This window comes from Egretta garzetta, unplaced genomic scaffold, assembly GCF_000687185.1.
Source record: "Egretta garzetta isolate BGI_Z169 unplaced genomic scaffold, ASM68718v1 scaffold68, whole genome shotgun sequence".
Taxonomy (NCBI): domain Eukaryota; kingdom Metazoa; phylum Chordata; class Aves; order Pelecaniformes; family Ardeidae; genus Egretta; species Egretta garzetta.
In genome coordinates, this window is record NW_009260774.1 from 6293182 (window position 1) to 6316394 (window position 23213).

Below are 23213 nucleotides of genomic sequence, written 5' to 3' on the forward strand. Positions count from 1 at the left end.
CACAAGTCATACGAGGAGCGGCTGAGGGAACTGGGGTTGTTTAGTCTGGAGAAGAGGAGGCTGAGGGGAGACCTGATCGCCCTCTACAACTACCTGAAAGGAGGCTGTAGTGAGGTGGGGGTTGGCCTCTTCTCCCTGGTAACAGATGATAGGACGAGGGGGAATGGTTTGAAGTTGCGCCAGGGCAGGTTTAGGCTAGACATCAGGAAAAACTTCTTCACTGAAAGTGTTGTCAGGCTCTGGAATGGGCTGCCCAGGGAGGTAGTCGAGTCCTCCTCCCTGGAGGTATTTAAAAGATGGGTAGATGAGGTGCTTAGGGACATGGTTTAGTGGTGGGATGGCAGGGTTAGGTTAAAGGTTGGACTCGATGATCTCAAAGGTCTTTTCTAACCAAAGTGATTCTATTCTATGATTCTATGTATTGCCCTTCCTTTACCCATAGCTGAAATACATACTCTTTGGTACTGGATACATGGGTAAAACATATCTTCACCAGAGAACCGACAGCAAATTCACTAAAAAGTCAGCCCAGTTCTGGGCTACCATGTTATGCAGAGGTCCTGGCAGCTGTACTACTGCAGAAGACACAAAGACATTTCCATTTGTCCTGAGAAAAACTGCTGAAAGCCCAATGGCCAGCATGGCTGTAAAGAGCTAAAGTAGCCTACGCTTACATTAGCAAGTACTGCACCCTTGTAGGATGGGATTTGGAGAGCTGGTGCTGAGGACCTGACATCTGCACTGTACTCTCTTCTGGAGTTGTAGTTGGATTAGATTTTATCTGATTCTGTGGGATGTATGTCTGCCAGCACTTGGAGCACATCCAGAAGCACACCTTCCAGTTTAATTTAATTTTAAAATAGCCCATTTTTTGAGCTCTGATCCTATTCCACAGGGTGAACCAAGGCATGGGAGGTGGTCAAAAGCAGAAAATTCACTTCAGAAGTATACTCCTGATCTGGAATAAGTGCTAATGCAGATACCCCAAAACTTTTGCTAAATGTAGAGCCAGAGAGCTTACCCTTCAGAAGGTCAAAACCCTGAAAGAAGACATTTTTTTTAATTAGTTTAAAATTACATAAAGTATAACACATAAACCCATGGCTACTAAATTGTAAAACAAAACAAAAGAAAAGTATGAGATAGATGATATGTTTCATTTGTTAAAGGAAGCATAATTTGGAGGAAGTAATTAAGATCATGCTTTTGAAATAAAAGCAATGACTACCCTGGAAAGACTCCCTCCGCCCCCAGTTTCATTGCTGAGCATGATGTTACATGGTGTGCAATAAATATCCCTATGGTCTGTTTGGGTCAGCTGTCTCGACCATGTTCCCCCCACATTTCTTGTGCACCCACAGCCTACTCTCTGGGGGGCAGAGGGAGAAACAGAGGAGGCCTCGATGCTGTGCAATCACTGTTTGGTGACAGCTGAACCAATGGTGTGTTACCAGCACTGTTTCAGTCACAGATCCAAAGCACAGCACTGCAAGGGCTGCTGTGAAGTTAGGTCCATCCTAGCCAGACCCGGACGGTATCTTTCCCCCTGTAGCTTGTGCTTAAGAGGACAGAAGCCCATCTTGCAAAGACTGACATAACAGCATCATCATGAACTGATTTTCAGACTGCATCAGTCCAAATGTTTAAGTGCACCTGAATATTAGATATGACTGCAGAAGTTCATTCTTTCTTTAAAAATAAATGTGACTTCAGTAGGTGTTAATCCTGATCCTTAAATAAAGAGAAAGGTGTCTTACTAAGGATAAAGAGGGAAACAAGTTTTAAATTAAGATATTTCTATTTAGTATTTCATGGGAGGGTTGGGGGAAAGTGGATTTCCTCTTAAGAAAATGAATACTCACAAACAGCTACTGTAGCTGAAAATGGAACTCCTACACTGCACAGCTGGAAGAGGAATTACGTTAAGACACAGTCGAGAAAGCAAATTTAGACTAACAAAAACTTGCCATGTTGTTTTCCAACACAGAGAAGAGAAAAAATAGAAGTGGCCTGTTAGGATTCAGTCTTCCTATATGTTTTTTCAGTTTTTGTGCATTATTTTAACATGTTTTTTGAAACAACCCACATTTTTGGCTGACTTCAAAAGTAGGCCATTGAATTTTAAACAGGAGAAAATACTGGCATCTCTTAGTAAAGTAAAATAAAAATTGCGAGGATAAGAACACAAGGTAACAAGCGAAAGTGAAATTTTACTCCAACTTGGCATTTGCTCAGTCCAGTGGTCGATGGTAAATAAATTACAACAGCATTATAGTACATTATAGAAGTATTAAAGAAGTATAGAAGGAAATACCTGTCAGTGGAAATAAGAAATCTGTCATTCATATAGTGAAATAAAAATATTAGGGAGACATTAAAAAGAAACCTTTAACTCTCCAATTTTTAGGTAAAATAATAACTGTACTATAACTATGGTACAATTATACAGTTGCTGTATCTAGAAATTTCTTCAAGTATTAGCTAGCTTGTTTTCTTTTAAGTAAACGGGGAAGGAAAATCATTACTAACTTGACAGTAGTAGCTGATTTATTTCTCCTGCACTGAAAATTTAATTAAAAGGAATTAAAAACGTGTACATTTCTGTTGTTGGATGTATAAAAGCCTGCATCTCAATGCTGTATTTGCAGTGATCGACATGTTGGAAAAACTTTCTCCAAATCATCCTCCTTCATAGATTATGTCAGAAAATCTCTGAAAAAGCTGGAACTGGATGATTCAAAGGTGAGTCACTAAATAAAGAAAGCATGAAATCCTTATATCTATGTAAGTTCTTGAAGTCAGCACCATTAATGCAATGTTTGAGCCATTGAATTGATTTAGTTTTTATATTGCTGTATAAATATAAAGTGTTCTCATTTTTATTAATATTAATGGAGCCAAACCATGCTTAGCTTTATGTAGTAAAAAAACCCCAAAGATATCAAAGTTGGGTTTTTTCATGGTTTTTGGAAATAGACTTCCACATATAAATTTTTGAAAAGATTTTGTTTTAAAGTTATGTTATCCTAATGACTTTATATAAAACTAATCCTTTTTTATACATGGTGCTCATGATCAGAATTTTTTTAAGCCTTTCCGGTGTGTATGAAGTTAATCCTACAAATCTCCTTTGAGGAAAAAAAATGTAATGCATACTTGATTTTATACATGCTGTCATTTAGAGTTAAATATACATTTCAGATGCCAAGTGAAGCAGGCATGAAGAACTTCTTGCCTGTGCTTATACTATACATCCTGATAAAAGTAATTCGTGCACCCTTTTAAACCCAGCTGAAATACTATCCTATGCAAACATGTTGCTTTTTTATCTGTACTTAAGTTTAAACTGAAAGTGATCCAAAAGGACATGAATAATGAATCACATAGTAAACACTTTGACCCCTTTTTATTTTCATTTTTTCTGCAGCAATATTACCTTGATCCCTTTGGACACCTTTTGAAACTGAAAAATGTAACATTATAGCAAGAGAGGCAATTCCATCCATGCAGTATGTTTCTCTTACAATTTACTTCCCAAAGTATTTCCAATTTGTTTTAGCCTTTAGGCAGTCTCCTTTAGTAGCCTTTGAAGGTCTTCTCGGCTGCAGCTTCTGTGTCTGGGAAGGCCTAATACTTATTTTCTTTTAAATTAATAAAAGCTAAGGATAAATATTAAGATTTTAAAATAACTTTCCTAGAGAGAAAAAGAAGTAAATACAAAACTGAGTTTTAAACCTATAAAATCTTTTGGAGATTTTTTTAATGTTCTTGAGCATCTTGTCTTAGTACTACAACTGCTAAATTGGTCAACAGGTGGCAACATAGCATTAGGCATGGAATATGGCTGTGTGAACATCACAACCACTCTGTGAGAACAAGTTGTGCAATGGAGACACTAGAGAGTATTAGACTGGTTATTTAAAAAAAATTGTTCAAATCAAAGAAAAAAGTAGGAGTGGCAAGTATGTAAAATATTTAACGTAAATGTTGTTGTAGTCTTTGGTAAAGCAATGCTTAAAACCTGTAGTCAGAATGTCAAATCACTTAAAATTTGCCAGGCTCATCAAACCATGAACTAGGAGAGAAATGCAAGACCAAATAAGGAAGTAAATCGAAATGACATTGGAATCATCCTTACAGCATTAGGAAAGAGACTTATGCCCGAGGTTCCCTGTGTTTTAAAAGGATAATATTTAATTCTGTTTGCAAATTGAGTTACCTGTTTGCTTTTCCGGATAAATAAGCACTAAGAACATGCATTTACCCCAGCTGAAAGTAACTACTAAAACGGTGTCTTCCTCAGTATGTGTACAATCACCCAAAAGCAACAGTGCCTTGTTTGTGCAATGATCAGTTTACTAAATCATTGATTAAACTCTGCTGGTGGAGTGTTATACACTCTTTTCTTTAAAACCAGTAAGCATAGAAACTTTGGGTCAATATGTCTGATTTTAGGCAAGCTGCTTTTTGCCAGGAAGGGTCTGGACAAATGCAAGTTGCCCTGAGAGAAAGGCGTCTGTCAACACTACTTCAAGCTGCACATGTTTGTGTGGTTGCTAAAGACCTGATTCAAGTAAATGCTCATTTTTGCTTATATTTCTCCTCATTTTTATGTACAGCTGGCTGCATGCTGAAGACTGGATTTTATGCTGATCTAAACAATATTATTTTTTATTTCCCAGCTATGTTGAAATTTGCAGCAGTACAAAATGGTGCTATTTTGATACTACTGAGAGGAAAGTTGTTACTGCTCCCTCAATAGTGGTTCTGACACTGCAGTTTTCGTGGTGGAGTCAGCACTATATATACACAATATTGGAGATGTGTTAAATTCCTCTCTTCAGAAAAAAATACTTACATAGCTAAAAATGTGATGAAGCCTAAACATTCGGTCTCAAAGACAACAAAAATCAAAGAGAAATTTATGCAGAATTTGTTTTCTAGCTCTGCTTTTAAAAATGAACAAAAGAGCAGCTGTACTGCATGGACCAAATGTCTACTCTGTCTCCGGCAGTGGCCAAAAACCAATGCCTCGGGAAGAATACAAGGGGAGAGTAAGCATATATGAAGGATACTTCCAGAATAATCCAAAATGTGCCTGTCGTTCACAAAAAGAGGAGGCAGTAATTGTCTTCATGCATAAATTTATTTAGGTGACGTTAAAAAACCAGCTAAAACTTAGTGACACTGTGTAGTAGAGAACTGTGAGAAAAAAATTGTTTGCATATGAGTCTCTGCTTTACATGTGCAAAAATATTTTTTAAAAAACGTAAGTCAGAAAAATGGGAGTCTCGGGTCTTTTACTATGCGTATCAGAAATTTGAGGAGACTTTAATCTCTGCATGATAGTAAATGTACTGGGAAGTAGAGGGGTAGGAGCACTAAGTTTTTAGGAGTCATTGCTAGGGCTTGGTAGTTTGGCACGTATGGTAAAGTCATAGATGTTTTTGATCGCTGTGGCTGAATCCGGACTGTGGGACGTAAACATCCTTCCAAACTTGTGGTTCATGATGAGCACCACAGCTGCTTCCTTTATACACATCAGCACTTCTGTTCCTGATTAAGGGATAGCCTTGGTGCAATCCAGTCATTTTCCAGTCTGGACAAATGTGGAGGCAGGATAAAGAGAGCAAGTGCCTAGGACTCCTAACCTGCCTTGATACTCATTTATGTAAGTGTATGCCTTTTGCTAAATATTGAAGACTCCTATCAGGTATAAATATCCAAACAGTAAGTTAATTTTTGCTATCATTTTTCAGTAAAGATAAATTCGTTAATCCTGCCAATTCTTCACGTGAACAAGCCTCTCTGCCTCTGTCATTTGTGAAATAGATGTGAAGGTCTTTGCTTATTTGAAATAAGAACCAGACCCTTTATGAAAAGATTATCAATCAGAAGTGAGTTAGAGTGAAACAAAATAGTAAAATAGTTCTTCTACAAAATAAAATAGCATTTACTGATCACCTTGGGCCATGCATTGTTACAGGCTACTGTTCAGGGACTGGAGTTTCCTATCCCCTTAGCAAAAATAGTTTCTTCCCTTGTGTTTCTTTTCAATGTGGAAGAGCCTGTCAAGTCCAAATTAAACACTGAGATGCAGATGAACTAATTTTTTCTGCCTTTTGGTACACGTTCGTTCCTTTCACACATCCCTCCACCTCAGTAGTAAAACTGAGACATACACCATGACTACTGAATGTCTGACAAAATATTTTCATTTTCTGAGGGCAAAGAAAGGTCTTTTAGTGTGAGCTTGATGCTTCACAGGTATGGTTATATTGCTTCTAGCTTCAGAACTAATGGGATTGCTTTGTGGGCCATGGATACATGCACAGGGCTTTAGTAATTGGTCTGGATACACAGCAAGGCAATATTTTATTCCTGGTTGTTTTCTTTGTCATATATCACTCTGTTCCTATACACTCCATGTTATATGGGCAGAGCGTTCAGTGTCACGTAGATATGGGAGAAATTCTTTCTATCAGAAGATTTCTTTTCTGTTTTATTCACTGTTTTACCTAATTTAACACAAATGTGGGACTCTCACTTGAGAAAATGAAGCATTCATCCCTGTTCTTTCTCCTCAAGGAGCTGGCCACTCTTACACTTCTTAGCCCTGCTTCCTTCAAACAGCAAGAACAATCTCTCCTTCCTCTTCAGCAAAGCATGTTTCAGCTCTGTTTGTAGCCGCCTTGCAGGTGGACTTAAAACAAAGTGTCTTTATTAATACATTTGATTGCTGCTTAAGACAATAAGTGCTACAAGTGGCATTGCCGAAGCAAAAAGTCCTTGTATAAATATTTATGCATTACTAGAGTCTTTGAAGAAAAAAAACCCCAAAACTTTCTTAAATTGCCTGGTGCCCTTTACTTATTGGGGTAGACTAGCAAAAGCTCTTTCATGGGACCTGGCTTTAAGATGATTAAAGGCAGAAAGTGCTTACGAAGCTAAGGCCGGGATGTGTGTCTGGCAGACTTTGTGATCCGTGCCCCAGCTAGGATCCAGTTCTGCTAGGAAGCGAGAGCCTCAGCGGGTGGAGCTGTTGAACAAAGAGAAGCTGGCCAGGTTTCATGTAAAGCACAGTCTGGGAATAAGGAGAGAATGCTATTTAATGCCACGTCCGATTGCAGGAAGATATACAGGGCTGGAAATGCTCCTGACACATCCGCAAAGAAAAGCTATTAGTCACTTTGATTTCATCTCCTGCTGTATTCACACTATAGTTACTGCTATGGGCTAATAGCATGTAAGGTAGTTACTTTGTCTTAGTCAAAATACTTCACAAATCACTTAACCCTTTCAGATGTAGACGTATGCTGGGGAGATACAAGAGAAATTTCAGAGGTAGGGTCACCTTAAGCTTTCACATACAAAGTTTATGTGCCTGTCAGCCAGTGCGTTTTGTTTAACTGAGCTTACAAGTCTCCTGTGACTGGTGTTTTTTCAGTTTCGAACTGTCCAGTGTCTGCCCATAACCTGAAGTTGCCAGGGCTCTTCCCCTGGAAAAAGTCATTTTTGTGGCGGGTGCCCCATCTCACAGCCTGAGGTGAGATCTGCAACAATAAACAGAGGGTTAAGGCTCAGCTTCCCACATCCCCGTTTGCTCCAACCCTGACCAGACTTCTTGAAAACAGCTGCTGCCCATTTGTCTTTTTCTGATTCTGTGCTTCAGGTAGAGCATCCCAAAAAGATCTACAGCTGTCGGGTCTCAGCCAGTGGGTCAGTGAAGGGCTCCAGACCCTCCTGTGTGAGGTGTTATGCCCATCACAGTAGCGTTTACATTAATAACACAGTAAGAAAAACTTGTATCCTGTGAAAAGCTCATTTATCGTCTTAAGTAATTTGAGTAAATTGATATTTGATATATTACGTCTAGCAATGTTAGACTCAAAATATTTCAAAGCCTTGATGTAGCTGTGTGGCTAAATTTAGATATAAGACATATCACCCTGTATATTCTGCAAAGGTTATGTATTTAGAAATATACGCAATTCAATAAATGTGTTAGTGATTTCTTTCTCTACAATACCCAAGGTTTTTAGGTTTATTTATAATTAATAACTAATTAATTAATATTTGTATATAAAATTGTCTTATGTTTATAAGAATATCTAAAATTATTACATGCCATTCATTTATACAGTAATATTTTTCCTATGGTAACAATGCTTGCATTTTTAATATAATTAAATAAGTCCAAATATATCTGAAATACATTGGCGTTGCTAGTTCAGCTTTACTGGAATTCCTAAATGACTTCCCTTTGTTACATTGTCTTTGTGTTTTTGCAAAATCCAGAGTATTTAGTTTTGAGTGGTAAAACCGGTAGATAATACTGAAATTAGAATTTATGTGATTTTTTTTTTTCAATAATTGGTCATTTTTTGTCAGACAAATTTTTTTTCCTATGTCTTTGGACACTTTTTAGATAGTTAGAGTGAATAGTTGATATATGTTTCATACAGCAGTAGTGATTTTTTTAAAACAGTGATATTTTTTAAGAAAACACAAGAGAATGTGTATGTGACTTCTTGCTTTCATTTTGATACAGCAAACACCTAACAATAACATTAGCATACATGAAAAGCCTGAAAACTAAATAGCTGACCTGAGTGATCTCTCAGTGCTATAACTATCAAGTAAAAAATAAGGTCAAAGGTCTGAGACTTTTAAGACACTAATAAAAAAACAGGTTCTGATTATTTTTTTAAAAAATAAAATAAGGATATGTTAATTTTGAAAATAACTGGGTTTACACTTGGAGCATAAATATGGTTGTATTGAAGGTTCCAGTGATTTAGAACTGCAGTTTTAATATATGGTTCCTTTTTATAATTGCTCAGATGGCAGAATGAACATGGGTTAAGGAAATATATTCTCTTATTTTAAGATGAGGCAGTTATTCCTGTTAGCTAAATCTATATTTAATATATTGGGCTCAGTCCTGAATAAATTTTCAGCGGAAATAAATTACGCTGTGCTTGCTTGCATTTATTTACATGATAATAGTGCTCTTTCTAAAATTAATACAAAAATAGTTCCAATTTGCTGTCTTCAGTTTCCTATAGTATTAGATGGAAACACTTTAGTTAAAGCACTGCAAAGCCATGAACTTGAAGATGGGACTTTCAGAGACTCCTGCTAAGAGAATTAGATGTTCTGATCACATAAATGCTTTGTAAAAATGTGGTGGTAAATGTACCTTGCAGATAGCTTCACAGTGAGGGGCTGGGAAAGTGTTTGGAAACACCTCTTGCGTTTCCTGGGATCCATCCCTAAGATCCTCTATTCCCCCTTGCCAGACAAAACCAGGAGCCACCTGACAAGCCTTTACAAACTTTGTAGTCCCTCTGAGGAACGTGCAGGCGGAAGCCTTGTCCCCTCCATCTTGGCTCTCAGGCCAATCTGTGTCATGAGTTGTCCTGGTTTTACTCCCTAATCATGTCCTACTCACATAATGGTGAGTAGACTTTGAGGATATTCCTTCCCACTTCCACATCTGCGCTTCTCCTACAATACCACTTGCAATTTATCATATATATTTCCTAGTTTGGTTCTACACCAGCTGTGCTTCAGATGTTCTAATATTCTTCTGATCCATTGAACTTGAACACAACTATGTCAAAATCTGTTGAACAGAATGTTTTGCATGTTTTTTCCTAATTTTAAACCATATAATTAAGAGGAACTGTGCTCTGTACACATCACCGACAAGCGATCTTGTAATTAAATTAACAGGTGAGCCTGGGACAAGATAAAAAGCCTCTGTCCTTATGGAGCTTGTCAGGATAAGTTGCATTACAGTACTTAGAAAGCTGCACTTTTTAAAAATTATGTGTTTGGGCAGTTCCATCCTTCCTAGAAAATGCTTAATAAGGTTTCCACGGCCATGTGAGAACATTCTGAAGTAACAGACTGCTATTTACTCATTCCACCTTTAATACAGACGATATGTTCAAATTCTTGCAGGAAAAAGTAGTTTTTCATATGAATTTCTGATTTACACTCTTTACAAGATTTTGACCAAAGGAGCATGGGCATTCTTTAAACCTATCCCAAAGAACTAGTTGAGTGAAGAATTTCTAAGTTTAAATTCAGCACCAATATGAACTCTTTAACCAAATAGATTTCTTACACTTACTAAATTGAAATGGCTGAAGATGTAATTCATTTCTCATCTGTAATGTTTCTCAGTTTCTGAAAATTGAGTCTTAACTACAGAATTAGTAGTGACAAATTCATAATTTAAGTTTTAGAGGGGTGTGCTACTTGAGATACCAATGAGACAAACCAATTTTGTTTTCAAATAGAGTTCTTGAAAGAATGCTGAATGCCATCAAAATATTTTCTGAGAACTCAGTGGGTTTTGTGATAGTCTCTTTTTTTTTCCCCCTTCCATTTCTGTCAGCTAAATTGCACTGAAAGAAGCTACTTTTTCAGAAATGAAACATTATTAAGGTAGATGACACTGTTGCTCCTGTGAAAAGAGTGTGACTGGCTCTTTTGCTATGACAAAATACTTAAGAGCACCTTCCCCCCTACTTTGGCATTTGTCAATGTCTTTTAAAAACATCACTGTGCTGTGTTCTGTTACGAAGTTAGTAAAATGCCCACCTTGACAACCCTCGCCACTTTAATCCTCCCAAACTGCAGTGCTTATAGGAAGTCAGCCGGGGTGGTACTGAAGGAGATAAAGACACATCTTGTAGGCAGTGATCAATTAAGATTGTGCCACCTATCCTGTGGGATCTGCACTGGATCCTTCTGAGCTTCTGTAGATGGCGTAATGCATCCTGTTTCCCTGCTTGCCTGAAAATTTGGATATTGATACAATGTGAAACAGGGATCAATGCACTGAATGAGAAAAAATGCAGCCATCATTTTGGTCATACAGGACAATTATTTACAATGACTTATTTCAATAAGACAGAGAAGAGGACTTCGGTTAAATGGGATGTGCTTCTCTTAGCTTACCATAGAGTGTCCCTTGACTTGTAATATCTCCTCAGCAATGACTAGTGGAATATCATAAAATGCATCTGGCAAATGAAGGGAAGTAAGAGGAAGAATTTAATTGTGTGGCTTAATTTTACTGTTGTCAATTTTAGTGTTGAAAAACCACATACTTAAGACTGGGGAACTGTCAGTAGTGAAATTGTATAATACATTAAGGCATTAACTAACCTGAATATATACAACTATACTGGGAACTAAAAAGGAGAGATTTTATGGAAACTGGGAAAGAGAGGGACTTTTAACCTGAGATTTCTTATCTACCCCGCACCAAATTCAGTGTTGGTGTCTTTAAATGACAGTGAATACCTCAAACTGGTCTGGTCTTTGCTAGGATTATTTCTAATTTTGATGCTTTTTATTGTGTACAGCCATTGGGCAAATGTGGAGCCAAATCCAAAACAATACTTGCTATTTTCCCATGAATTCTAACATGCCAATTAACTGAGTCTAAACAGTCAAAAAAGGAAGGCACTAAATGAATTTACACACTTAATGCATTTTACAATTGTTGAAAAGTTGACTTTCTCAACTGTTTTCTTGGACAGAAAGGAATTTCAGCTCACAGATTTCCTGGTTCAGTTGTTAGGGAAATATTGAATGAAGGCTCAGGTAACACTTGTATTACAGCCTATAAAGTATATGTGCATAATGCTGTTTTCAAGTATAATTGTTTTTCAAACAGGCAAAAAACTACCTCAGTGATGGTAGCATAATGTTTTCCTTTGACATGGAATCTTAAGAGATGTGACTTTCACTTCAATTAGATATAATTCTAAATAATATAGATTGTATTTGTTTGAAATGCATTTTAAACAAATTTCTACATAAACTTGTTTCTCACTAATTACATTATCTGTTTTACATTATTTTACACTACATTACATTACATTGCATTGCATTACATTATTTTTAACTACCTTAGTCATGGGAAAATTGTAAAAAGTTGCTGTTATGGTATGGTCTCCCAGGTGTTTTGAACTGATCTAAGACACTGTTCTGCTAAAAGGGTTGCCTTGCTGCTTTCTTGTAATCTTGCTAGTGTTCATGATAATGTTGATACAAAAGAGAGGGAAACGTGGAAATGTACAGCCAGTGCAGGGGAAAGCATTCTCTTTGAGGCAGCAAAGAGGAATTACATCTGTTTAAACAGACCGTGGAACATCAGCCTTCAGCTCTGGCTCTCCTCTGTAGGGCGTGTGCAGCACTGGACAGTAGAAGAGACTTTCATTCAGTCAAAATACTCTTAGTCTGGGGAAAGACAGCTCTGAAAGAATAATCTCTGGAGAAATTTTAAGTACGGTATCACTTATTGTCACCCACCCTTGTGCCTGAATGTTTCTTTTCTTCATCTGTCAGCACATTTGTGGGATTGCCGTCTAACTCGGGTGTGCTGAGGTGTCTGGTATCTCCCGTGCCCTCAGGGCTCTGTTGACCATCTCCTAGTCTTCACAACAGATGAGCCTGGCCTATGCTATAGTTTTAGTGCCACCTCCAGCATATGGTACAGTTATAACTAGGCTGATGGAGACCTTGCTGCCCTCTAGTTCCTTTCGGCTGCTTCAGCTGTTTGAGCCACCATACCAATCCACAAAGAAATTACTTTAAAAGAAAGCATGCACCACCACCACAGTGCAAAGAGACAAGGTGCTTTTGTTCACAACCTGAAAAAGACCAGGAGATACTATAGCTAAATCAGCAAAGAAATACTGGCCAAAACCTCTCTGTATGTATTGAAGCTTACTTGAATATCAGTAGCAGAAGTTAGGTCTTTGAGCACAGAATCATTATTAAGACAAGTGCATGATATATGTATTGAGGTTTTTTCATGCATTTTCACTGAGGCCATAAATTCATAGTAACAGCATCGTAATGTAAGAAAAAGGTTCAGTGCATGGATTTAAAGATTTTCTTTTTTGTATACACAAATCCATGGCAACCCTACACAGAGAACTGTTGTATGCACAACTCCATTGGCTAAATGGGGCTTGCTTTGCTTGTGTAAGTACAATTCTGATCCTGAAAATGCAAATAATTTACTCCTGCTTCACCTTGGAAGAATAGCTGAGACTGTTTTGGGTACCTTTTAAGAACTGAAGGCAGGTGGCAAGCTGTTGCAGTTTCAGACAAAGCCAGTGTTACCTGCGTTTTGGTCATCTTCCAATAAATTGACCACATAGCTAGCTACCAGGTACCCTTTTCATGCCCTTTTCTATCCATGCTCTACGATGGACACTTTCTCTCTCTTCCAGCTGGACCATTGAGGTACAGTTTGGAAGAGTACCAAATCAATCCATGCCAGCAGGATGCATTCAGTCAGAATATGTAGTATGCGAGGAGGGAGAGGAAAAGCATGTGGACTCAGTATTTGAGTATGGCAACATCCAAGAGATATTTTTGACCCAGCTTTCTATTTCCCAGACATTTCCCGGCTTGTTTTCTTTTCATTTGAATGCTTCATGTTGAAAAATGGAGAACATAAAGGAAGCAAAAGCAGAAGGGTTTCATGATCACATTTTTACAAATACAGATCTTTGTATTTTAATTCCAAATAGCCTGTAATTTCAAAAATCCATTATACTAAAACCCTTTTAATTCTCAGTTGAAACGAAACGCTTACAGGGTGGAGGTTAAGTAAACTATTTTGTTTATCTCATGACTGATATATTTTAGACGGTTTGGCTCTTCAGCGGGGAGGAGAAAAACAAACCCTCAGATATTTGCACAGCTTTACTGAAAATAAAATAACAACAAGACCAAAAAAGTCCTGTTAGTCCATGTTAGTACTGCCAGATCAGCGACTCAACCTTGCCTCTGTAGGTGGGAAGAAGTCCTTTCTAAATTAACAAAATAAGACTGAAAGACTACACAAGTTCTTCTAACCCATCCCCTTGTTTTAAGGCAGAGTTAGAATTTTGTGTCATTCCTGAAAAATATTTGTCTAATCTTCTTAAAGCTTCCTGTGAAGGAGACTGACAACCTTCCCAATCCTTAATTAACCTCAAAGAGAGAAAGCTGCTTCAAGTTTTTGGCTGAATTTTTTTTTTGCTGCAGTGCAAGCACACTAGTTCTTATCTTACCCACTGTAGACAGAGTAAACAAACTGTTCCCGGCTTCTTCGTGAGAGCTTGGTAAAAACTGTTGCTATGCCCACTCTCAATTTTCTCTAATTTAGCCTGATCAGTTCCAGTTCTCCCAGTCTTTCTTCATAGGTCATGTTTTCTAGATCTCTGATCCCTTTCCTCTCTCAGGGCTTTTTCAGACAGTTCATTTCTTCCTTTGAAATCTGATGCCCAAAAATGGATGCAGTATTCCAGCTAGAGCTTTGCCCCTGCCAAGCGGAGTTGAAGGATTACTTCCTGAGCTTTGCAGGCTGCTCTCCCATACGTGTCACAGAATGGTGATTGCTTTTTTTTGCAGTAGCACAACTGTGACTTGCTCAGCTTGTGATCTGCTATATCTCCCAGATTTTCATTTGGTGTTCCCCATCCTGAACAGCTGATTATTTCTTCCTGAGCGTAGTCCCTTCTGCTTTTCTGTACAGCATTTCAAAGTTCTTTTCTAAGCAATGCTCCTATTTCTGAAAATTATTTTAAGTTCTTGCAATGCCTTCTTGTTGCACATTTTCAGACTTATTTAATGTGGTTTCTGTTGTGTCATCTGAGTTCTTAATGAACTCATTGCATTTTGTAATGGACCTCCAGCCAGCAAGTCTTTTCAGTTGTTCAAAGACTCATTAATAACTACTCTCTGGTTATGGTCATTCAAACAGTTTTCACTTGCTTTATAATACTGTAATCTAAACCTCGTTTCTTAAATTTGCTTATGAAATTGTTACATGAGATGGTGTAAAAAATCTTGCTGAAATCAAAACATATGACAACCAGTTGTTTTTCACTGTCATGAATCCTTGCACCCTCCTTACAAGCAAAGTAGACTGACTTGTGATTTGTTCTTGACAAGTTCATGTTGACTATTACTTATCTGCTTATCTTTCAGTGTTTTTAAATTCTTTATTTGTTCCATTTTTTTTCAGTGCATTGAATTTTAACTGACTGCTCTATAGTAAGACATACATCTACTAGCTGTCTGACACACCATCCTTAAGAACTTCTCAGTGACAATGCGTAATAGTTCTGAGGTCACTTTATTCTCTTCTTGGTTGTCCTAGGATGAAGTTCATACTACATCCATCCCTGGTTTGAAAACTTATAATTTGTGGAAATGTTCTCAGTTTGTTTCCCTACTTTAGGCTGAGATTTACTTCTTTGCAACTGGATTAGCCACAAATGACTCTTCTAATAAAAGTGTGCAAAAATGTATTAAAGCACTTCAGCTTTCCTACTCTTTTGCCAGTGCTGTTACTTTTCTGCTAAGTTGTGGACTAACTCTTTCCGTAGTCACAATAGAGTAGCTGTACTGCAAACTCCCAGTACTGAAGAATTACATCAGGCTCTTCCAGCTCATCTCTTTCCAGCAGCCTCCATCAACGTTGCAAACCTACTTCCCACTCCTCTGACAGGTTCCTTAAGTGGCCAGCTCAGCTGTCTTCTTTAGCATCCAGGACTGTGGACAGCAGAAGAGTAGAGACATCATGACCTTTAGAACCTGGAAAATGTTATGGTCTGGCTGCCCTTAGAGAACAAGCTTTGGAAAGAGCAGTTATGGTTATAGCTCTAGTTACCTGCGGTGGTGCAGTGGCCACTAAGGGCAGAAAAGGGAAGGGGTATTTGGCTTAGTTGAGTTCCTGAGGTGCCTTTGTATCAAATTCAGCCCCAAATCACAGCATTTACACTCATAGTGGCAGTGTTGGCAATGTTGCATCAGTTGATTGGGAAAACAAGAGAGGAACATGTAGTAGTTCAAAGTAAACAAGGGAAGTTTTTATTTTAAAGATGAGTAACTTGAGGTACAGAGAAACGAATTATTATGTCCAGAATCTGATAGTAGATTTTGTAATGTGAAATACCATCCAGGAGCCCTGACTGAAGCACGTTACTCTCACACCAGAATCCACTCCTCAGCTATTTAAATAAATCTCTTGGGGATGGAGGTGAGGAGGGGATAAGATATATGGGAAAGGAAATGAGAATTTTATCTCCACTTTACTGTATAATACTCATTTAATAATGGCTAGAGCTTTCTGAATAATGAATGTATCTCACTATTTCATGTCAGTGCAAAATACTGTCTGAAGAACAGTTATTGTAAATGAGAACCGAGAAATTGCCATTAGAATATTATTATGAACCTTAGGAAAATGCTAACTTCAAAAACAAAACACAGGTTTCATTTTGTAGTGTGACTTTCAATTAGGAAAAAATATTTTATTTTAAACTTCTCTTGAAAAAGTAACTAGAATAACTCTGATATCTTTTGTTTTAATCCCTTGCAGATCACAGACAGCTGTATAATGGATTACTATGAAAAATACAAGCACAGAATGAACGAGCTTGAAGCATTTAATATGGTAAAAGTTATAGGATTAATACTATTACCTTGTATATATGTGCTAGTGTAGAACAAAGCTCTGTTAAGTTTTATGTGGAGGTGGACTGTCTTATGCTGTGGAATGCAATCTCGAAAACAAAGCAGCTGCCCCTTCCAAACTTTGGAGCATATCCTATTCCAAAACTATATTAGGTGTCAGTAAAATAATAAAGCGAACACATGGAAGATTCTTTTTCAAGAGGGACTATTACCATGGAAAATGAAATGTCAGTCTCCTTTTAAACCTAGACTGGTCTCCATGCAGTTATTTCATAAAAATTCTTTTTATTAAAATTCATTATTTCCCTCTTTAAAATTGTTCTACTTCATATAATATCATTTTCTTGTTGGACAATGTCTTGAAACCAACTAAATAACACCATTCCCTGGCTTTATGGCATTCCATGTATTTTTGATCTTTAATATAATCTGTTTTGAAGATGTCCACCCCACAGGGAAAATTGGCAAGATGACACTTGTACAACAGAACCACTAGAAAATGACTGAACTTCCTGGAATTTTTCTGTGGAAGTGTAACCATTCGGAAGTGTATTGGCTCTGTTCCCCAAAATCATTATAGTGTCTAATCTTTCTTTCAGCTGAAGGTTGTTCTGGCTCCCTGCATAGAAGTTTTGATACTTCTGGATCGTCTTTGTTACCTCAAGGAGCAGGTATTTTTGCATTATATTTTATGATACCTAAAGGCTACATCAGTGAAATGAGACTATTGCAGCCAATTTATTACTGTGCAGATGAAAAGTCTCTGTTGTAGAATTATTATTCTCATCATATTTGCGAAAGTGTAAGCATTCATCCCATTTAGTATAAACATGTGCCCAGCAGATGTTTTTATTTTCAGCAAAGCAGCAACAGTAAAGTTTATGTTCTTTTAATTGTATAGTAATTACCAGTCAATAGACAGTAAAAAATAAATTAATTAAATATGCAACAAATCTCATTTTATACAACATATTGAGATATTTAATAATTAAAAAGAATATTGGAAATGCTAAACAAACATTGTGCTATACATGCTAGAGCTTCCAATGAATATGTTTTAGAACGTATAATTCAAGAAATTTTGGATTAGGTCCAAAATGTTTATGATTTCCTTTTATTATTTCTTAATTAAGATCGATGATGAGAGAGGGTGCACTTTTTCCAACTGTATGGGTCAACTGAGGTACATTTGACTAACATACAGCCTGGATATATTTTACAAGTATAGACCTGGGATATAATAAGAAAATGCTACTAGATTTACTCCATAATGATTTATATTACAGTGTTTCTTCTAACACTAATTTTGAGCTTGGCCTGATTAACTCAGAAGCAGCAGTCATACTTTCTCTGCACCAGTAAACATTTTTCAGACAAATAATAATTTGCTAGGAGGAAATGGTAGCGTCTTCCAGTTTCTGCTCTGGGCCACGGTCAAAATAAAATTCTAAAATAAAGTTTAAACTCATTCATGTGAATAGCTCTGTTTTTCCACCATAAACCTTTCATTTTAACAGCTCCATTTTATCATAAGTAAAAATTCACTTTATTCTCTGCCACAGCGCACTTGGAACAACTGAGTTGTAGTAAATGTATGCTTTTGTTCTAACTGGTATTTTTACAGAGAGGCAATTTGAAATATTTAAATAATGATGTATTTTCCCAAATTCCAACCAGTTATAAATCACATAGAGATTTGTATGATTTCCAGGACAGGAGATCAGACTTGCTGCATTTAGCACTAATTTACCTTTTCTAAATGTAATATACGCAATGATTTAATCTTGTACTGGTTGATTCACAAAATGTGTATAGGAAGAAAAAATAGAAATGATAAAAGCCATATGCAACATCAAGACCAGATCCAGCTGGCTGTATTCATTTGAAGTCAGTTAATTAGCTTCAGTAGTAGAAGGTGCTGCATAAAATGAGTAGGATTTGATGCTTAATTTCTTTGCTCTGGTTCAACCGAAAAAAAGCTTTATTGGTGAAGGGGGTAGTAAGCTGTCATTTGATAGTGCCAGAAATAATTTAATATCTTTAAAATACACCCTGCTTTGCGTATCTTTTTTTTTTTTCTCAAGAAACTGTCTGTGATTTTCTTGTTAAGCAAGTGTTTTTTTCTGCTTTGCATTAAGGATAATTTTTAATATTTTTTTTTTGCAATTTTGTATTTCAAAATGTGGACCTATTACCTTATCTTAGCTTTTAAGTCAAACACATTTTTATGTACTTCAATCATATATCATTTTACAGGACAACATTGCCTGGTCTGGACTTGTGAAGTTATTTGATCCCGTGAAATCCCCCAGATGCTATGCAGTTATTGCGCTGAAGAAACAGTAATGTTTTTAAGTGGAAGCAAATTGCAGATAGGTTGAAAGCTCAGAACTGATACTGCTGTTTCCTCACTTTTATTCTGTTTTGAATTGATTCCTCAAGTGGACTGACTGCTTTTCAGCTGCAAAAGTAAAAAGTGCAGTGCCTCTTTGAACCATGGGAAATAAATATCTCCTTTATAAATATCATTGCTTCCTTATGTCAGTTATTAAACAATGTTGAACATCTGGCTTTATTATAAAAGTTATGACCCGTATTATGTGATTATTATTTTAAAATCATTTTTATGTTTCTTCTTTTAAGGAATTATACTATGTATCAATACTCCTTCTCTTGCTATGTCTAATCACAAGATCACACCTTCTCAATTTTTGCCGGTGGCTGGCATCAGCAGTCTCGGACTAGCCTCGCCTTTTTCTTTTCTGGATTCAGATGGTGCATGGTATAAACAGAAAAACAGCCTGCACTGTGAACAAGAGGTTCGTACACTAAATAGGATCTTTATACTTCCCTGTTCTCCAGGTCATCAGGGCCAGTTTATTTATAGAGCAACCTAGAAGAGCCTAAATCGTAACTACCTGCAAAGAGCAGTTTCGTGTTAACCCCTTCTTCCTTCAGGCATGTTCCTGGCATGCACTTGTTCGCCTGTCACTCTGAAAGAAAAAAAATGTCTGTGCTCTAATCCTGTGGGGAGATTTCCCAGTGCTTAAGAATCAGCTGCCCTGCTGGAGTTCACTCTGTAATCCTTGGGTTTTATCAGAAAGCTATTATCTGGCCCAAATGTGTTGGGTATAAATACTTTGGTACCCAAGTGAATTGAAACTTCCCTAGGCAGTTTCTCATTGGCAGTACTGCATTCATGAGTGGGAAATTTATTTGTTGATGTATTTATCTCAATGGGTTGCCTAATTAAACTTGCAGATTTTCCATCAATTAAAAAAGAGAAAAGTTTCTATTCTAAGTACTAGTGCTTTTATTAGAATTTTCCAGCATATATAAAACATAATTAACTACCAGTGCACAGAAAAAAAGGACAACAAATAAATAATGAAGTGCAGCATTAAAATAAAAAAAAAGGAGGATGCAACTTTGGTGGGCAGAAGATGAGCATAACAGAAAATATTTTTATATTAATTGAATAGTGACAGTAATAGTCATGGGAACCAGACTGAGATTCAGATGTGAGTAGGAAGAAATCTTACTCTGTTTCAGTCTGCAAAATATAATGAGAGCTTGTGAACACGGCCAATCAAAAAGAGAGAAGTAAGGTATTTTTCTAACAAGTCACATCATTCTTGATGTGTTCACTTGGAAGAAATACTTTTTTTTGGTAGTGTAAATTGACTGCTGTCTATCTTAGGACTCACAATCCTTACTAGCTCCCTGGACCCAGTATAAGCTTCTCACATTTGCTTGGTCCCAGTACGTTCAATCCTCAGAGCTGCTGAACACCTGCAGTACCCAAGGAAATTAACAGAAGTTGCAGGTGCTCACAGCACCTTTGCAGTAGAGCTAAGAAAATAAAATGAGGCCTTCCATATATGCCACTTTTTGTTATATAGGGAGTACTGAGGAAACTAACAAGCTGGTAGATTCTTTTCCCAGGAGAGGAATCAAAAAAAATAAAATCCTTTCCTAACCTATAAGCATCTGGAAGGAAAAAAACCCAATAATATCTGATATAAAAGTGGCAACCTAAAGTGCATAATGTTAAAAAGAAAAAAGATGATCAAAAATGTTAGAAAAATAGGTTTATTATATTATGTTTTGCTAAGACATGATGACTAATTCTTAGTAAAGTGTTAGAGTGTTGTCATCCCAATCTTATGTGCTGTTGGAAAAATTTACTTGGGCATGAAATTACTTTTTTTGTGTTAGGAATTGATTCTTCTTGTTTTTCAGATCAAATACTAAAAACTGGGCATATATGATGTCCAAACAAAGGAAGAACAGTTTATCACTGAAAGCAAGTGCTTAACAGTACCCTGTTATGGCCCCAAAATATTCATTTCAGCAAGTCCCACCTGGTTTAATTTGAACACAGCTGAAATTGCATAGGGTATACAGACTACTGATAATTTTGCGTGGCATTTTAATGTGTGTAATGCTATCTAAATTAAAAATTAAATTCTTATTATTATCTTAAGAGGACATTTGCAACAGTTTAGAACAACAAGCATATCTCTAGGATTAGCCCAAGCGCTTTTTCACTGATTCGAAAAGGTTTGAATAAATTTGCATCCCTGCCCCCCCCGCAACTTCTTAGGCTCTTTCAGTACTTTCACGCACTTTGTAGTCTATGCAGGCAAAGACAGAGGCGATGTGCTTCTTGGAATAATAACTATCAAGTGGTTTGTATGACGATTTTGCATTCAGCAAAGTCAGTTGCTGTTTGCTCTCAAAGCTATTTCAAAGCTTTGGATGCCTGAATACCTATAAACTATTGTTTCCATAATGGAAAAATCGCTGACAGTAATCAAGATGAATAAAACACATTTTCTTCATGCATATTGCCAAAAGTTCTTCCATAATGTAAACCGTATCCTAAATATGATGAAATCCTTTGATAGAAAAGAATCTCCATTTTCTTTCAGTGTGGCAGAGAGCTATCTATCTTGATATGCCCCCTAAGGAATAGTGGATAGGCCTGCTCGCCCTCAGGTGTTTACCTGATTCTGCTTGTGGCACACCTATGCATTCTGTAGCAGATTTGGAATGTTTTATTTGTTTTTCTTAAGGCTGAAACCTGTTCATGGGTGGAGGAACAAGAGTATATGCAGGGTATGTGTGCAACCTTAATATCCAAGAGTATGTTGTAGCCCTAAGATCTACAAGTTTGCTATTGTGACAAGAAATTTAATTCTGCGGTTCTGATTCATGCCTTAGAACTTCACACCACAAAAATTTTTGCTCTGTTTTAGTTTCTGGGGTTTCAGTTTCAAGTTTTTTTCTGATTAAATATTAAGTATTTTTTATTACAAATTATCTTCTTCATTGACACTGTTTGTTAATTTACTGTTAAGACAACAACTATCTGCCTAGAGTTAAAATGCTTTTTCTGTGTCATGATGGAGTTAAAATCTTGAGACTCAAAATTCATATATCCTATGATGGGTTAAATCTGCACAGGAGAAGCATTCTAAATGTATTTGGCTTGGTGGAAGCTATATGTCTTTTTGATGATTGGAGTATTCTTTCCTATCAGTACTTATTGGTTCAGATTTAGTTTTTTCCTAAAAAACACCCTAAGTGCGTCATTGTGGGGATCACGGATACTAATGGCAAGTAGTAAAACAGGACCAGCACCGAGAAAGTCTTCCCTGCTTACATGTGAAATAGCCAACTTAGTATGGTGCTTCAGACTTCCTTTTCTCTGGGAAGTAGCTGAATACCCAGTCTTTGTTGGCATCTTTAAATCTCTCTATCCCATGCATCTTATCATTCTTACTAATATATGTCCTCCTTCTGGCTGATATATATCTTGGTGCTCTGAAAGGAGAGGAATCCATGCTAAACCATGAGCCATGAAGAATTTTCAGTGTCTGTAATAAATTCAGAACCGAAGTATTTAAATTGGCCACCTAACCCTTAGAACTGTAACTTTAGTTTCCTTAGTTCCTGAGATCCATTGAAATTTTGCAGTTTCCAAGATTCCTATATTTCCTGCCAGGCAGGAGCATGGCGTAATTCCTTAGGATCCAGCTGCAGTTCCTTTATCTCCAGCAACTGCTAAATAGATTGGTTTCTTTGAATTTGCTTATCCCTGGTTGTTATCTTTGTCAATGTTATATTTCAGAGCACTCTAAGAAGTAAAATCCTTCTGAGATTTAGGAAGCCTCAGTGAAGTTGCGCCGCAGTCATGCTTCTTGTTGCTTTCTCCCTTAAAGCCTTGAAATTAATTCCTGATGAACAGACAGATTAACAAGCACCAGACAGCCTGAGACGCATGGGTCATTAAAAAGTACTATGTACGATATCTTCTCTTCAGCAGTCTTTTTCAATCCAAGAGCTCTGAGGCATTTTCTTCACAGAAATTCCAGTACACATTCACATTAAACTCAAACGTCCAAGGAAACCCAGCAACGTAGTGAAGATTTACCTCAAACTGTTAGAACATGCTGTTGTACACCAGTCTTCCCAGTATACACACCTGCATCCTCATCAGGGCTGTCTGCAATGTCTGTATCAAACCAGAGAGGAATAGACACTTGCCTCAGCCTGCCAGTGATGCTGTTCGTGGAATCTGTAAGAGAACAACACCCTGTTCTCTGCTTTGTGTTAAAAGGCAACAGAACTCTTAGAATGGGTACTTATGTCCAACATCCAAAGATTTCTCCAGATATCAGAACTGAAATCCATTTAACAGACTT

General features: G+C 37.1%; 1 protein-coding gene across 1 annotated transcript in view; it reads left to right on the plus strand.

Annotated features, from left to right (window-relative positions):
- METTL25 (methyltransferase like 25) overlaps window positions 1-18879 on the plus strand; it is a 63155-nt gene extending 44276 nt beyond the window's left edge. Inside the window, exons 10-13 of the mRNA XM_035901683.1 lie at window positions 2649-2742; window positions 16409-16483; window positions 17103-17174; window positions 18760-18879. Coding sequence (XP_035757576.1) covers window positions 2649-2742; window positions 16409-16483; window positions 17103-17174; window positions 18760-18849 — 331 coding nt within the window. The 3' untranslated portion in view covers window positions 18850-18879. The remainder of the gene's footprint in view (window positions 1-2648; window positions 2743-16408; window positions 16484-17102; window positions 17175-18759) is intronic.
- The last annotated feature ends 4334 nt before the right edge of the window (window positions 18880-23213 follow it).